We start from the raw sequence: 16,453 nt of genomic DNA on the forward strand, positions 1-16,453 counted from the left end.
AAACTGCAGGGAGTCAAACTGAAAAGGAGCACGGCGTACCACCCACAAACCGATGGTCAATCGGTGTTTGGAAACCTACCTTCGGTGTTACTGTTCTGGGAAACCAAAAAAATGGGCAAGATGGTTAGCTTAGGCTGAATATTGGTATAACAGTTCGTATCACACTTCAGCCAAAACTACACCCTTCAAAGCCCTATACGGGAGGGACCCCCCCTCCTATCATTCGTTATGAAGGGCAAAACACCCCTGTAGATGCTGTGGACCAACTGTTGGAAGATAAGGATGCCAATCTGGATGATCTAAAGATGAATCTCATGCGAGCACAACAAAGAATGCAAAATCAAGCAAACAAGCATAGGAAAGACATGGAATACCAGGTGGGAGACTTGGTCTTTTTGAAATTGAGACCATATCGACAACGGAGTCTCGCCAAGAGGAAGTATGAGAAACTCGCAGCCAAGTATTATGGACCCTATAAAATACTGCAAAAAATTGGAAAGGTGGCTTACAAATTGGAACTTCCTCCTACTGCGTCAATCCATCCCACATTCCATGTGTCCCAGTTAAGACCGGCTCACAGAATTCCAATTCCAAATTCTGATATTCCAGCCCAACTAAATGAAGAGTTAGAAATGGCTATGCAACCCGAAGAACTTAAGGGAATCAGGAAGAAATTGGAGAACAACAAGGAAACATATGAAGTGGTGAGGGTACTTTCGCATCATCTGGTCTTCACGTTCCCATGTGAACTCAGGTCCGCGTTTGGCATTCCATCGAACCTTCACAATTGGAATGCGGCTTTGTTTTGTACGCTTCCCTTCTCTGTCCATGATTTCGACCGGTTCTTCAACGAACAAGAGATTCTCGTTCACCTCAATCTCATCAAGTGGAACAACGAGGGTTTCGTCTGATAGGCACTTTTTCAGGTTTGACACATGGAATACGGGGTATACGTTGCTAAGTTCTGAGAGTAGTTGTATCCTGTAGGCCACCGGGCGAATTCGGGCAAGAATCTCGAATGGTCCGATGTACCGTGGATTTAGTTTTCCCCGCTTCCCAAACCGTATCATCCCCTTCCAGGGAGAGACCTTCAGTAGTACGCGATTACCTACTTGAAATTCCAGAGGCTTTCGTCGTTTATCAGCATAGCTATTTTGTCGGTCTCACGATGCTTGGAGTCGTGCCCTGATTTGAACTATTTTCTCCGTGGTTTCCCGAATGATCTCAGGTCCTGTAAGAGTGCTGTTCGGTGTCTGTCCTCGTGCCAGCTGAGTGTCTCCCACCTCGGCCCAGCAAAGCAGTGATCTGCATTTCCGACCATACAAAGCTTCAAAAGGAGCCACCTTAATGCTTGTGTGATAGTTGTTGTTGTACGAGAACTCGATTAGGGGCAAGTGGGTATCCCATGATTTGCCAAAATCTATTACACAAGCATGAACCATATCTTCTAACGTTTGAATAGTTCGCTCGCTTTGGCAGTCGGTTTGGGGGTGGTAGGCAATACTCATATCTAGTTGGGTTCCCAATGCCTTCTGGAGCGACAGCCAAAATCGTGAAGTGAATCTACTATCTCGATCAGAGATAATGGATATCGACACCCCATGCAGCCTTACTACCTCTTTTATGTAGATTCGTCTTAACCTTTCCATCTTGAATGACTCTTTTATTGGTAGGAAATGGGCGGATTTGGTTAACCTATCGACAATCACCCAGATGGCATCCAACCCGTCTGCTGTCTTAGGTAATTTGGTTATGAAATCCATTGTAATCCTTTCCCATTTCCACTCGGGTATCACTGGTTGTTGTAACAATCCCGAGGGCTTCTGATACTCCACTTTAACTTTGGTACAAGTGAGGCACTTGCTTACGTAAGTGACAATTTCCGCTTTCATGTTTGGCCACCAATATTGTTGCTTCAGATCTAAGTACATTTTATCAGCACCGAGATGGACTGGATATCTTGTCTTGTGCGCTTCGTTCATGACCACGTCTCTGAACCCTCCAAACTTTGGGATCCAGATTCGGTTCATGAGGTAATAGGCTCCGTCTTCTTTGACTTCGAGATTCTTATCCATTCCACGCAGTGTTTCATTAGCGGTATTCTCCGGCTACAGTGCCTCCAATTGAGCTTCCTTGATTTGTGAAGTTAGGTGTGAGTGGATGGTTATCGATAATGTTTTCACCCGACGACTTGAGTATTCTTTCCTGCTTAGGGCATCGGCTACCACGTTAGCCTTGCCTGGGTGGTACTTGATCTCGCATTCATAATCATTTAGCAGCTCAACCCATCGCCGCTGCCTCATGTTCAGTTCTTTTTGGTTCAGAATATGCTGGAGGCTTTTGTGGTCTGTGAAGATGGTGCACTTGGTACCATAAAGGTAGTGCCTCCGAATTTTTAGGGCGAAGACTACAGCTCCCAGCTCGAGATCGTGGGTGGTGTAATTCACCTTGTGGTTTTTCAGCTGCCTGGACGCCTATACAATCACCTTACCACATTGCATTAGCACACAGCCCAAACCCTGGTTGGAAGCGTCGCAATATACTACGAAATCTTCCGTTTCTTCTGGTAGCGTCAAAACCGGAGCACTGCAGAAGGCTCGCTTCAGAGTTTGAAAAAGTAGCTTCTTGTTTGTCAGTCCAGTTGAAGGGTACGCCTTTTTGGGTTAGAGTGGTGAGGGGCTTGGCTATCTTGGAGAAGTTCTGAATAAACCTTCGATAGTATCCTGCAAGGCCCAAGAATTGCCTGATCTTCGTTGGCGTTTTCGGAATCGCCCAGCCTTCGATAGCTTTGATCTTGGAAGGGTCCACATGAATTCACTCCTCACTGACTACATGACCCAAGAAGTTTACACTGCGAATCCAGAACTCACATTTGGAAAGTTTTGCATATAGCTTTTCAGCTCTAAGAGTTTCCAGAACCTGACGTAGATACTGACCGTGCTCCTCCTTACTTCGAGAGTATATGAGTATGTCATCAATGAAAACGATTACGAAATTATCGAGGAATGGGCGGCAAACTCGATTCATGAGGTCCATAAATGCTGCAGGAGCATTTGTCAGACCGAAAGGCATAACAACGAATTCAAAATGGCCATATTGAGTTCGGAAAGCAGTTTTTGGAATATCTTCTTCCCGGACTCGTAGCTGATGGTAACCGGATCTTAGATCTAGTTTAGAAAACTAACTGGCTCCTTGAAGCTGGTCGAATAAATCATCAATCCGAGGGAGTGGATATCGATTTTTGATGGTGAGTTTGTTCATCTCCCGGTAGTCGATGCACATTCTGAAGGATCCGTCCTTATTCTTGACAAACAAGACCGGAGCTCCCCAGGGTGAGAAGCTCGACCTGATGAATCCTTTGTCTAAGAGTTCACTTAATTGACTTGATAACTCCTGCATTTCGGCGGGAGCTAACCTATAGGGTGATTTGGCAATTGATGTGGCTCCCGGTATTAGGTCAATTCAAAATTCGACCTGTCTTTCTACGGGTATTCCCGGAAGGTCTTCAGGAAATACATCCGGATAGTCACATGCCACTGGGATATCTTTGATGTTTATCTCTTCCTTTTGTTTATCCACAACGTGAGCAAGAAATGCTTGATTCTTTTTGTGCAGGCACTTTTGTGCCTTGATGCACGAGATAAGACGGAGATTGGCGCCAGGTTTATCACCGTAGATTATTAGGGTTTCATGATTGGGGAGGTGAAGGCGAACGGCCTTCTCGTGACACATAATTTCAGCATGGTGGGGGCTTAACCAATCCATGCGGATTATCACATCGAAACTCCTAATATTTACTGGCATCAAATCTATTTGGAATGAATGATTGTTTAATGTTAATGTGCACCCTACGTAAACGTCTTTGGTTGTTTCAGTTTTCCCATTAGCCATCTCCACCGTGAAGGCTTCGCTTAGCTTTTGGGGTTGTTGTTTTAGTAAGTGTTTGAATTCATTACTCACGAAACTCCTCTCAGCCCTACTATCAAATAAAATGCATGTGTAAGTGTTGTTGAGGGGAAACGTACCAGTAACCACCGTCAGATCTTGAACCGCCTCTCCCCGCCCCATTGTTAGGACCCTGCCTGATCCTCCTGCACCCTGAGTGTTGGCCTTGGGGCAATTTCGTTTAAAATGACCAGTCTCTCCACATCCATAACAGGTTTGACTGGCCCCGACGTTGTTGTTGTTGGGCTGCTGATTTTGTTGAGGCTGAGTCCTGCAGTACCGGGCGGTATGCCCTTTGCGTTTGCAGCTAGTACATTGCATTTCTCGGCAAGCGTCGTGGTGGTGATAGTTGCATTTGTTACATTTCGGTAAGGTTCCTACGTAGGGCTTGGTAGTAGTTTGCGAGGATGAGACTGGAGCAGCTGGGGCTGGTGCAACTTGAGCAGTAGCAGCGTGGACTGCTACAGTTTGCTGCCTTTTGGAGGATCCCTGGTTCTGTCGTCCATTTCTTTTGTTTTCCCCATTCTTCTTGTTATTCCCTTCTTGGTCTTAGTCTCAGCAGTTTTGGTACTCTCTTTGTTGCCATGATCGTAAAGCTTCTGAGCTAGCCTTTTCGCACTGTCAAAAGTCTCAGGGTTTGCTGCAATCACGTTTCCTTGGATTGGGGAAGTTAATCCCCAAATGAACCGCTCAACCTTCTTTCCCTCTGATGTGATCATACTCGGGCACAGAAGGGCTAATTCACTGAACCTTGAGATGTACGCCTTGATGTCTGAGTTTTGTACTGTGAGGTTCCATAACTCCCGCTCCAATTTCTGTACTTCCCCACAGGGACAGTACTCTGTCATCAACATCTCTTTAAGTTCTCCCCAAGGCATGACGTTTGCGACCGACAAGGTCATGGCCTCCACATGACCATTCCACCAGGATAGGGCTTGGTTAACAAATGTGCAAGCTGCAAATTTTACTTTGTTTTCTTCCAGACATTCGCAGATTTCAATGACCGACTCGATCTTCTCAATCCAGTGCTTCAAGGCTATCACGCCGCCGGTTCCATTGAACGTTCGAGGTTTGGCATTCGAGAGGTCTTTGTAGGTACATGCTTTGGTAGGACCTTGGTTCATTCATTGGTTCGAGCTTCCAGTTCCTTGACCGTTACCGCCACCATTGTTCCCAGTTTGAATGTGTGCAAAGGCTGTTGTGACTGCAGCCGAGACTGTTGCTTGGAAGGCAGCAGAGTTCACCTCTGGCGGAGGCGGGGGTGGTGGCGCCGTGTTGTTATTCTTGCGAATTGGTCTCCTAGGCATCTTCTGTCATGGTACAGAGGACAATGAACACATTGCTATTGTCTAGAGATTGTAGTGTTTTCGGTTGTACATATAAGTGAATCTGTATAATATCATGAATCAAGGAAAATAGAACACATAGCAGATCACAGCATCACAAACAAAACATAGAACTATTTCATTCATGATACAATTTATAGTGCAATACGTGAAAATTTGCCTTGGACGGCGTACAGTACATAGAGACATATATGATCCGACAGCATAACGACTTTATGGGCAGCGTAGTCACTTAATCATAAAGTCAGTCCTACATACGATAGTGCATAAAAGAGAACTATAACAATAGTGGTAGAGGGTGGAGCTGATCCTAGTCGCGGCGGGAAGTGTCTGGTGGTGCTGATGATGAGGTGGATGCACCCTGAAGTCTGGCCAGATGATGCTCGGTGGCTCGTAGCCGGGCCTCCAACGCTGTTTGTCTCGCCTGATAGTCCCTAACCACCTCGTGAGTCATTCTCTCTGTGCGCTCAACCGCAAATCTCATTGCAACCATCTGAACGACTGTCGTCTGTGCCTGCTCACCTATATCTCGCGTCCTCCTGACCATTACTGGTAGGGCTCGATCCGCAGGTCCGCCGTGACTCAGGTCGTAATAGTCCCGGTTCATGCCGAATGGGGGACGCACCCCCTGTTGGCGACTCCACCTCTAGATCTCATGTGCCCATGGGGGCGTACGGCTGTTGGGACCCATCCTGTGCGGGGGCACTCTGGCCACGTAGGGTGGATTGATGACTTCAGACTCCGCGTCCGAGTCATCTGCATCGTCACCGTCAGACTCCCCCTCCTCTGAGTCCGCCACCGGTTCTGCTTGTCCTTCTTCAGGTTCTTCTTCTAGTTCCTCCTCCGGTTCTTCCTTCGGTTCCAGCTCTAGCCATCCTCCGTTCCCCTGGTTGGGGAAGTAAGGATCTTCGGGTAAATGAAATCCAGCCATAGAGTCTGCACATAACTATATGAATGCAAGAAAATGGATAGTATGTAAGAATACTCCTATAGTATTTCAATTGTTTATGTTTGGGTTCCTTAGAACTTTTTGGATTTAGAGTTGGTAACTTTCTAGATTGACTGCCCACCACGATCACTCCCAAGCATATGTTGGTCGTATTTTAAATAAATATAGTTGATCAGACTATATTTACCCCCAATACGATTACATAACTGCCCGGGTTTAACCACGATGTTCAACTCCTCTAAAGACTTTTATTGTTTCTTATTGTGACAGTACCCTAAAATGCACACATAGGTATGTATTTTATTTTTGTTCAGAGTATTTTAGTCCCAATGTATTTATAGTTGCATATCCTGTATGATTAGATATGCCAATTTACTATAAACATTGCTCTGATACCAATCTGTCACACCCCCGAACCGGAGAAACGGTGGAAACGTCTGGGGGTTGGGTGACTTCATCTTGTAATATCATCACAGTGTATATAAATGAATCAAAGACAACATCATCATCGTACATGAACTTAAACAACCATCATAGTTTTTACATAAGTGTGTTTGTCACAAATTACATTCCCCAAAAATATTAAATGTATGCCGACAACAAATTACAACAAAAATCCACATTTCTTGACGACCAACTTGGTTAGCGAGTCCCTGAAAATACAAGTTATTTTGAAAAGCGTCAACATATAAAATGTTGGTGAGTTCATAAGCATGTTTGTAAGAAAAGTTTGTAGTAGTTTGTAAACACCAGAAAATCCGATATTTTCTGTAAAAATGGTTTGTAAGTTTTGTTTCAAATCATGTATTAGAGCATGTGTGATCTTGTCTGACAATGTATGAAAAGCGTTTCCCCAGAAAATCCTATATTTTCTGCATAAATGAAAAGTTGTGGACTAGACCCTAAGACCCGAGTAATGTAGTAAATGTATAGTTCGCACAATGTATCAAGAGTTTAGTATGTATAATTCATAAATTTATTTGTTGTTATTCTCTATGTGAGTCGCTATAACCATGCTTGATATGACTGATATGTCTGCCATGACATTCTTCAGGCGTCTCGTTAGGTAAGATATTTGTCACCCTAGATTGGCCCGTCTAGCTGTAGCGCACAGCTCAGGTGCGGGGGTGTCAGCCCCGTATAGATCTATACACAAATTCGCGCTCTCCCTCCAGGAGACTCTGGTTATAACTACAAGGCTTACGGTGTACGCTAGATAGGTACGAATGAAGGCGTGTCTCACAAGAGCCTTAACTAAGTTTACGCGAATATTGTATCTCGTACTATAAATAATTTTCCGAGTATGTAATTGTTTACGAAACATTAATGATAAAATACAATTTGTTTTTATCGAAATGTCAAGTATTTATTTGTTGTGGGTCTGATTAGCGTAAAGTGCGTCGTAAGGCCCAATTAACATGTACTGAATGTAACCGGCCCAATTAGGGTAAAATGATATAAGAAACCCACTTGTAAACAGAAATGAACGTTTTAGTCTAATTAGTGTTAAAAGGGCATTTTGGACACATTTATAGTAAAAATGACATTATTGGCCCATTTTAAGTGAAATTTGTCATACTTGGTCCATTTTATCAAAAATGTCCATTTTGGTCCAAAAATACCGGAGATGACATAAAAGGTCCATTTTTACGAAAATAACCATTTTAGTCTCTTTAAAACCGAAAATGACATAAAAGATCCATCTTGTTCAAAATGCTCATTTTAGCCCATTTTTCACTTATTTGACAAATAAGGTCATTTCTTGTATTTTCTTGTAGTTTCAGGGTAACTTGTAAATATATTTATCATGTCCAACTATTTTATGAAACAACATAATGTAACTTATTTGGTAATCACTTCAAAACATGATGAAATCTTGAGTTCATGGAGGTTTACTAAGAGTTCATAGCATTCCACACATAATAGCATGAAAATATACACATGCAAGCATAAATACTAAGATCAAACACAAAACTAAGCTTGTATTCCCCTCCTAAAGGTACAAAAACACGAAAATAAGGGGTATGAAGCTCACCTTGGGTGTTTTGTGAGAGGGTTTTGAAGTGTGGAGTAGAGTTTGTTGAGCCAAACACTAAGATTTTTCTTGAAGAACACTTGAAGTCTCTAACACCTTATGAAGAGTCACATACAAAATTTTTGTGTGTAAAGGAAATGAAATGAACACATATATGTGTAAAAACACTAGAAGTTTGTGGAAATAACTTACCAAAATCCTAGGAATTACTTAGAGGCTGGAAGTATTTGAAGCACTTAACCCTTGTTCTTGAGAGAGTTTGAAAGTAGATAGAGTATCAATGAGGAAATGAGAGAAAAGAATAAATTGCAAATGAATTGAATAAGTATTTAGTCGTAGGTACAAGATGTAGAAGTGGCATGAATGCATGTTGGATATTTGGGAAATTTTCATTGAAATTCGGTGGATAAGAAGAGGTAAGGCCGACATTTGTTTCCAATGCACCTTTTATGTATTGATATCTAATAAACAATTGATATCCCACTGAAAAATCTTTGATTTTGACCGAACACATATTAATCTATTCAAGGTATGGCCGGTTTTAGTTTCCCAGGATAACTTTTACGTACATGAAATATATTAAACAATTGATATCTCACTGGAAGTCCTTGAATTGACCGAACACATAATAAATATCCCAAGCATGACCGATTTTACCCCAATTCAAAGAGAATTCGGTCCATATATATGTATATATATATATTAGAAATTCGGTTTCTTGTTGGGCTTATATGGAGAATTCGGTCTTAAGGCCCATTCAAGAGGGAGTGTTCCGTTTTGATAAGGCCTATATCACCCTTTACAAGGTGTGTTCGGTCTTGGGAAGATCATGGCCGAACACCTAATTAGCTTCCCTCAAAAGTACAACTTTGGTCCTTCTTGGTTTATTATGAAATTTAATAAAGTGTTGCTACAATATTTCACATGTTTTGCTTATGGATATACTAAAAATACATTCATCTTTAACTTAACATAATCTATTTAAATCATGTTACATAAAAAGAGTGTTGGTGCATGCGAACAATCACGAACCGAAATTGCTAGTTGTGACAGATTTGATTTCATGAGGCATTTTATTTTGGATTTGAGTTTTCATCGCATTTTCTTTTGGATTTGATTTTAAATATGGCCGAAGCTTTGTTAATGGCGGGCGAATTGATTTGTAACCACCTGATGATGAGGTATTTTTACTTTTAGCCCTAGTATGAAGAAATATTGCATTTTGGCCCTTGTGCATGAGAAAGTTTGTAAATTGGCCCATAGTGGCGTTTTTGTAATATTTGGGACGGACACATGTAAGCGGGGCATAATCCTAGAGTACGCAGGGCGTACGTAGGTGAGCCACAAACCCTAATTTTTAGGTTTGGACCCTATTTAAACATCCTTAAGTCCCCCCAACTCACCATCTTTGATCAGCCTCCAGCTTACCCTCGTCCCTAAACAAACCCTAATCCATCTTTGAGCTATTTTGAGTTTTGAGTGTGTGTTTTGGTCACCTTGAAGGAGAGGAGAAGATCATATTGGAGGAGTAAGACTCTTTGGATGTAGAATCTTATCATCATTTGTCATCACCTTAAGGTAAAAAGATTTGAACTTGATGAAAGATAATCATAGATATATGTTATCCTTGAATTTGTGTCCTTTTGGTCCCAATAGTTGGGTATTTTGAGTATGATCTTCTTCAATCCATTTAAGCCGTCCTTTCAGACGTTTTGAGGTGCCTAGAGACATAAAAATGTGGACGTGATCATTTATTCCCTTCTATGCAAGTACTACAAGGTCTTAATAGGTTAAGTAGATGAGGTCTTTAGTATTTAAGCACTTTTTGGCCATGCAAGACTATAAAGTTAAAAACTTTATGGTCAAGGACGTTATTTGGGGCTTGGATTTGACTTTGGACGTAAGGACTGGACGTAATAATCTCCTAACGGGAAAAGAGCTAACCAAGTGCGTACGCCGGCGTACCAAGTGGTACGTCGCGCGTACGCGGTCAGAGCCCTGTCACCTGGTCAGCCAACGAGTACGCCCCGTGTATAGAGGATTACGCCCATCGCACTCAGCTGGGTCAACTCGGCTGGGTTGACTCGGCTGGGTGTTGACTTGACTTTTGACCTTTGACCAAGTTGACCAAGGGTATTTTGGGAATCTTTATTAATCTAGAATGGGAAATGTTTTGATTATTAAGAGTCGAGTAGTGCCGGTTGTCGAAGCAGAGATTCATTCAAACTTTATTCAGATTGAGAGGTGAGTTTTCCTCACTGTACTTACGGATCGAAGACACCAAGGCCGGGTCATTGGATTGTATCCTGATATATAGGATGTTGCTATTCTGTAGTGATCTATTAGATTTGTATCCTGATATATAGGATGTTGCTATGTTGTAGTGATCTGTTAGATCTTTATCCTGATATATAGGATGTTGCTATGTTGTAGTGATATGTTAGATCTGTATGATTACCTGCATCTGTTGGCTATTGATTGTTATGGTGTATGTTGATATGTGATGGTTTACTGGGTTGAGGCAGACCAACTTAGACTGAAGGCTAAGACACCCAGGGCGGTCCGGATAGACTGAAGGCCTGCTAGGCAGACCAGTCAGACCGAAGGCCTAGAGAGCAATCCAGATAGGCTGAGGGCCTGGTGAGGCGGTCCAGTTATGCCGAAGGCTTTGTATGCATGTTGTTTTTTGTTATGTTTATGTGGTGTTACTTTGGGGGAAACTCACTAAGCGTTGACTTACAGTTTTAGTTTTGTTTTAGGTACTTCTGAGGACCGTGGCAAGGCGAAGGCGTGACCGTACATGTAATGACCCAAAAACAAGGATACAAATTTTCATTTTAAAGCAAGAGTTACAATCATCACATTATTCCAAAACCATCACATAATAACAATGTCAATTCATCAGAGTACAATATCCAAAAGTGCGGACAATAATGAGGAGATAATGTTGTGCCATCACGTCGGGCCCTTCCCCTTAGTACCGGAAATACTTGAAACCACAAACATAAACTGTAAGCAAAAGTTTAGTGAGTTTCCCCAAAGTACCACATACCAGACATAATTAAGATAGTGATATGGTCCAAACCATAGTCTTACAAGTAATTTCCTACCGAGGTCTAAATCCCGGTCTTCCATACAGTTGCCAAGGGCCAGATCCTAGTCTTTCATACAGATGCCAGGGGCCAAATCCTGGTCTTTCATACAATTGTCAGGGGCCAAATCCTGGTCTTTCATACACATATCACAAATATAGCTAACACCCTATATCACAAATAATGGACCGACCTTGGTGCCTTCGACCCATTGATACAGTGAAAAAACTCACCTCAGTCTGCTGATAAATAACTAACTGCTCGGTTACCGAACTGGAAGATCCTACACTGAACACAAACAAATCATCCTAATCAGAAATAGGTTATAAACCACAACCGTGAGACTAATTCCTAAGATGAAAGCCCATTTTACCCTTCCCATAATGGGCCTAACCAAACTTGGCCCAATAACACAATAATGGACCCTAAAGCCCAAAACGTCCCAAATCAAGCAACTTAAGGCCCAATAACGAAATCCTAAGGCCCACTCATACATCAAACTGTCTAATGGCCAAAGCCTAACTAAGGCCCAAAAGTCCAAAGCCCAACTGAAGACCAAAAGCCCAAGGGAAAGCCTCTGCAAGGCGTACGCGCGGCGTACGCATTATACGCTTGGTGTACTCGACCACCCACCAGTACGCGCAGCGTACCCCTTGGTACGCCCCACGTACTGGGCTGCTTGCCACCTTAAGCCAATAAGTTCTTAATCTGTTCATCCATTAAGTCCAACTTTCAGATCTCGTCCATTTTAGGGTTCTAATACATAAAGTTGGCAACTTTAACCCTTAGCATGTCTTAATGGAACCCAATATCCATTTTTATCAGTCAAAGCTCATATTAAGGACTCAAATTCATGCATGGACTCATATCAACCATCAAGATGACATTTTTATGCATCTATAACAACAAAGGGACTGAGATCTAACACCTCTAACTCCTGGAGTTACCCAAACTCACAAAGAGAACCCATGGGACCAAATAAAGCTCATAAACAAGCCCTAAATTCGAACTATCAAATGAATCATCAAGGTAAGAACTTTATACCTTCTTTTGTTCCTAAAGTTGATGAAGACTCTGGATCTAGAAGCTCAACCTCAACAAATGCTTGGTGTCCAAGTTCCTTCTTCTTGAATACACACCAAAAATGCCACAAAAGTCACTTCAAAGCTCAAGAACACTCAAAGGATGAACTAGGGTTTCAATGGGACGTAATGAACAGTGGAGGCTGATGAGGGTGAGTGTCCAAAAGCCATAATGATGTTTAAATAGGGCTCATGCCCTAAAAATTAGGGTTTGGTCTTGGCTGCCGTATGCCCCGTGTACACCACGTACACCCAACGTACATGGTTAAGTTCCCCGACTCCATACGCGCATGTACGCTAAGCGTACCAAACGTACGCCCAACGTACGAGGGACCATTTTCGTAAAATTTTCAAACTTAAAGGACCAAAGAAGAGCGTACCTGGAATCAAATGTTACAATACACATCCTTGGTTTTATGTTGTTGGATCTTGAGAGACTCTGATTTTAAATAATCTTTTTGGAAACAATGGTTATGTAAACACTTTTTGAGTAAATGGGTTGTTTTTGAAAAGTTTAAATTTGTTGTGATTTTTGAGATGTTACAAGTTGGTATCAGAGCCTTGGTTTGAGTGAATTGGAGGAACACTCGCGTGAATCCAAACTCAAACTAAGGAACTGCAAAAGTTTTAAAAATGGTTTTCAAAAGTGACCAAGGAAGGATGTGATGTGTACTGCTTAGTACAAGTTAAGTTACACTACCTGTTCTGAGGGATCTATTAAGTCGCGATCCAGCTCAACTTGTTGCATCTAAAGTCAAGTTGTTGTAATGCATGGAAATGACAAGGTTTTAGATGAGTCCTAACCTGAGTTTTGGCGGTTGTCACACACACCGTGAAAACTGAACATTCCAGCTTAATGGATTAATCCACTTCCCATTGGTTCCATAAGTTCCAATTCTCATATCCGATTCTTGTAACATCCTGTTTTGAATTGTTCCCAATTTGAATTGGTGATCAGAGGGCTGGGTGTTATCAGGCTTTGGAACCTCGAGGGTTTGAGTTTGGACCCAATTGGAGTTAGATAATTTATCTTAGTTGTTCGGGTATTCAGTTGGAGTTTTTTGACCAAAGGGTATTTTGGTAATTTATCAGCTCGGACATTTATGGAAAGTATATTTTAGTTCGGGATGTTGTAGGGCAGGCAGGAATTGATATTAGTGTTGGACGTCTCGATACCTTTCTATAGATATATGGATGGCTGGGATCGGGGTTATATCGAGTGAGTTTTAGTCTTCGGAAGAATTAGGGTTTTTGGAAAAAGCCCTAGTACGCGGTGCGTACCAAGGTGGTACGCAGGGCGTATCGAGAGAAAGGAATTATGCGAGGCATGGATAGGAACGCGTAGCGTATAAGCAAGGATTGGATCGGGTGCGCGACCTCGTACGTGGGGCATACGAGAAGGTACGATGGGCGTACGAGGGTCAGATAGAAAACCCTAAAATTCGGACTTGACACCTATTTAAAAATCCTTAAGTCATTGGTACTAAACCCTAATCCGCCTCTAGAGCCTCATTTCATCCCTTTACCTCAGTTTTCCTTTGAGAGTGTGATTTTGGAGCATATAAGTGTGTTGGTGGCCATTTTGGGGCTTATTTAAGAAGAAGGGATTGCTAAGCAAGCTTGGAGTGGCATTGGGCTTCAAGAATCTGCATCTAGTTCACCTTGAAGAGATTTTGAAGGTATAAAGTCTTGATCTTGCCATCTTATTCATTTGATCTAGTTAGGGTTTTCCCTATTGTCCCTATTGAGTTCATAAGTCATCTCTTGGGATTTGAGCAACTCCGGAGCTTAGGAAGAGTAGATCTGAGGTCCTTTAGCTTGTTCTTACCATAAAAATACAAGCTTGTTGGTTGTTTTGACCTCATGCATGAGTTAAGACCTTTGGAAAGGTCTTAATGGGTTGTGAGCAGCATATGGAGCATGCAAAGGCATAAAGTTGCAAACTTTATGCCTTAGGACTCATCAAACGACCTAGATCTGAGTTTGGGACGTAAAGTCTTCAAGTATTAAGCACTTATTGGATTTTGTGCATAAGTGGTTTGTACGCTGGGCGTACTATGAAGTACGATGCACGTACAACCCTTTTTCCCAGTACGCTAAGCGTACAGAAGAGGTACGTTGGGCGTACGCTCCCATTAAAACTTGGGCCTTACTGGACTTCGGACCTTTGGGCACTAATGGCTTTGGGCCTGGATTTGCTGGTAATTGGGCCTGAATGTATCTTTGGGCCAATATTGGAATAGTTGGGTCTATTGGGCCTTGTGGCCCAATATAGAAATGGACTTCGCAATTGTGGGCCTCAGTTTGGGCCATGGCTTGGACTACGTTGTTGTGGGCCTTCATGGGCCAATTGGGATCAAGGTTATGGACTAAGGAAATTATCTGGTTTTAGGATAAGGTCCATTGGGGAGGTTTGGGTCCAATTTGGAAAATTGGGCCATTGGTGGATTAATTGGCCTTTGGGCCTTTCAGAGTATAGTTTGGGCCATAGTTTTGGTCAAGGGATATGTTAGGGGTAAAATGGTCTTTTACCCCAGGTATGAAGTTATAGTTATGTATTAGAACCCCAACTGCTAATTGGGTGTATTTGATTGGTAGTGATAGCTCGGGAAGCTGGCAAGGCAGCAGCTAAGGATTTCATTCGGGAAGTTTCTACATTCGAGGTGAGTCTCCTCACCATACCAACGGGTCTAAGGCACCAAGGCTAGCCCATCATTTGTTATGTGATATGCTAGTTGGTTAAGGGACATGTGAAATGCTTGTTGTTTGTGATACTTGCATGAAAGACCTCGGGGGGTTCCTGGGGTACTTGTGTGTAAGACCTTGGAGGGTTTCCAAGGCATCCTTAGTAAAGACCTCGGGGGGGGGGGGGGGGGGGGGGTTCCCAAGGCACTTGGGTGTGGGACCTTGGAGGGTTTCCATGGCATCCTTGGGCTAAGACCTCCGGGGGGGGGGGGGGGGGGTTCCCGAGGCACCTGGAGTAAGACCCTGGAGGGTTTCCAAGGCATCCATTGGGCTAAGACCTCGGGGGTTCCCGAGGCACCCAAAGTAAGACCCTGGAGGGTTTCCAGGGCATCCTTATATGTTTGTATGTAAGGTTTATTTGGCATCCTGTATGTTGTATGTATGGTTTATATGGTAGTGGGCTAAGACCACGTGGGGGTTCCCATGGCACCCAGTATAAGACCTTGGAGGGTTTCCATGGCATCCTTATATGTAACTTATATGGCTCATGTGATCGATATGGTATATGTAGCTGGTATAGCTAATATGGATTATGTGGTTATGTGGATTGTGTGGGGTATGCTCTGGGGAACTCACTAAGCTTCGTGCTTACAATTTTGTTTATGGTTTCAGGTATTATCGGTTTGGAAAGGAAGGACCCGGCTTGATCGCAGCGCACACACCCATGTTTTCCGCAATAAGTGATTTTGAGATGAACTCGGATAAATGTTTTAATTAACTCTGTTTTTGAAATGTCTGAATTAAATGATATCTATGTTTTGACTATAATAAAAATGAAATTTTTACCCTTGATTTTTGGGTCGTTACAAGTTGGTATCAGAGCCTTGGTTTGAGGGATTCGGACATACTTCCGGGTGAGTCTGAACTCAAATTGAGGATTTGTAAAGTTTTCAAAAAAGAAAATTGTTTCCAAGGAAAAAGTTTTCTAAGACAAGAAACGGTGTGGTGCATGCAATTAGCAGAGCTCAAGTAAGTTTCCCCAAAATACCCATATATGTTATCTGTTACGACTTGATTTATGAATCTGAGAATCGCATGCTAGTTAGGGCTAGGAAGGATGCCTTTATATGTTGTATGAGCTGGTAGACTTGCATGCTAGTGCTAAGTAGTCGACGATAGATTGGCCTGATATGTGATGCTTGTAGTCTTGGGGATACCGGATGCCATGCTAGAATGAGAATGATTATTGATATTGGTAATTGCTAAGTGTATGCTTTGAAAATTATATACGGTTAGGATCTTATAGCCCTAGAATAACT

General features: G+C 42.5%; 1 protein-coding gene across 1 annotated transcript in view; it reads left to right on the top strand.

Moving 5' to 3' along the window:
* HDA08 (histone deacetylase 8) overlaps positions 1 to 15,864 on the top strand; it is a 28,408-nt gene extending 12,544 nt beyond the window's left edge. The window contains exon 5 of the mRNA XM_079078317.1: positions 15,807 to 15,864. Within this exon, the coding sequence (XP_078934443.1) occupies positions 15,807 to 15,841 (35 nt within the window). The 3' untranslated portion in view covers positions 15,842 to 15,864. The remainder of the gene's footprint in view (positions 1 to 15,806) is intronic.
* Positions 15,865 to 16,453: the final 589 nt, after the last annotated feature.

This window comes from Lactuca virosa, chromosome 2 (assembly GCF_052849685.1).
Source record: "Lactuca virosa cultivar CGN04683 chromosome 2, Lactuca_virosa_CGN04683_v6, whole genome shotgun sequence".
Taxonomy (NCBI): Eukaryota; Viridiplantae; Streptophyta; class Magnoliopsida; order Asterales; family Asteraceae; genus Lactuca; species Lactuca virosa.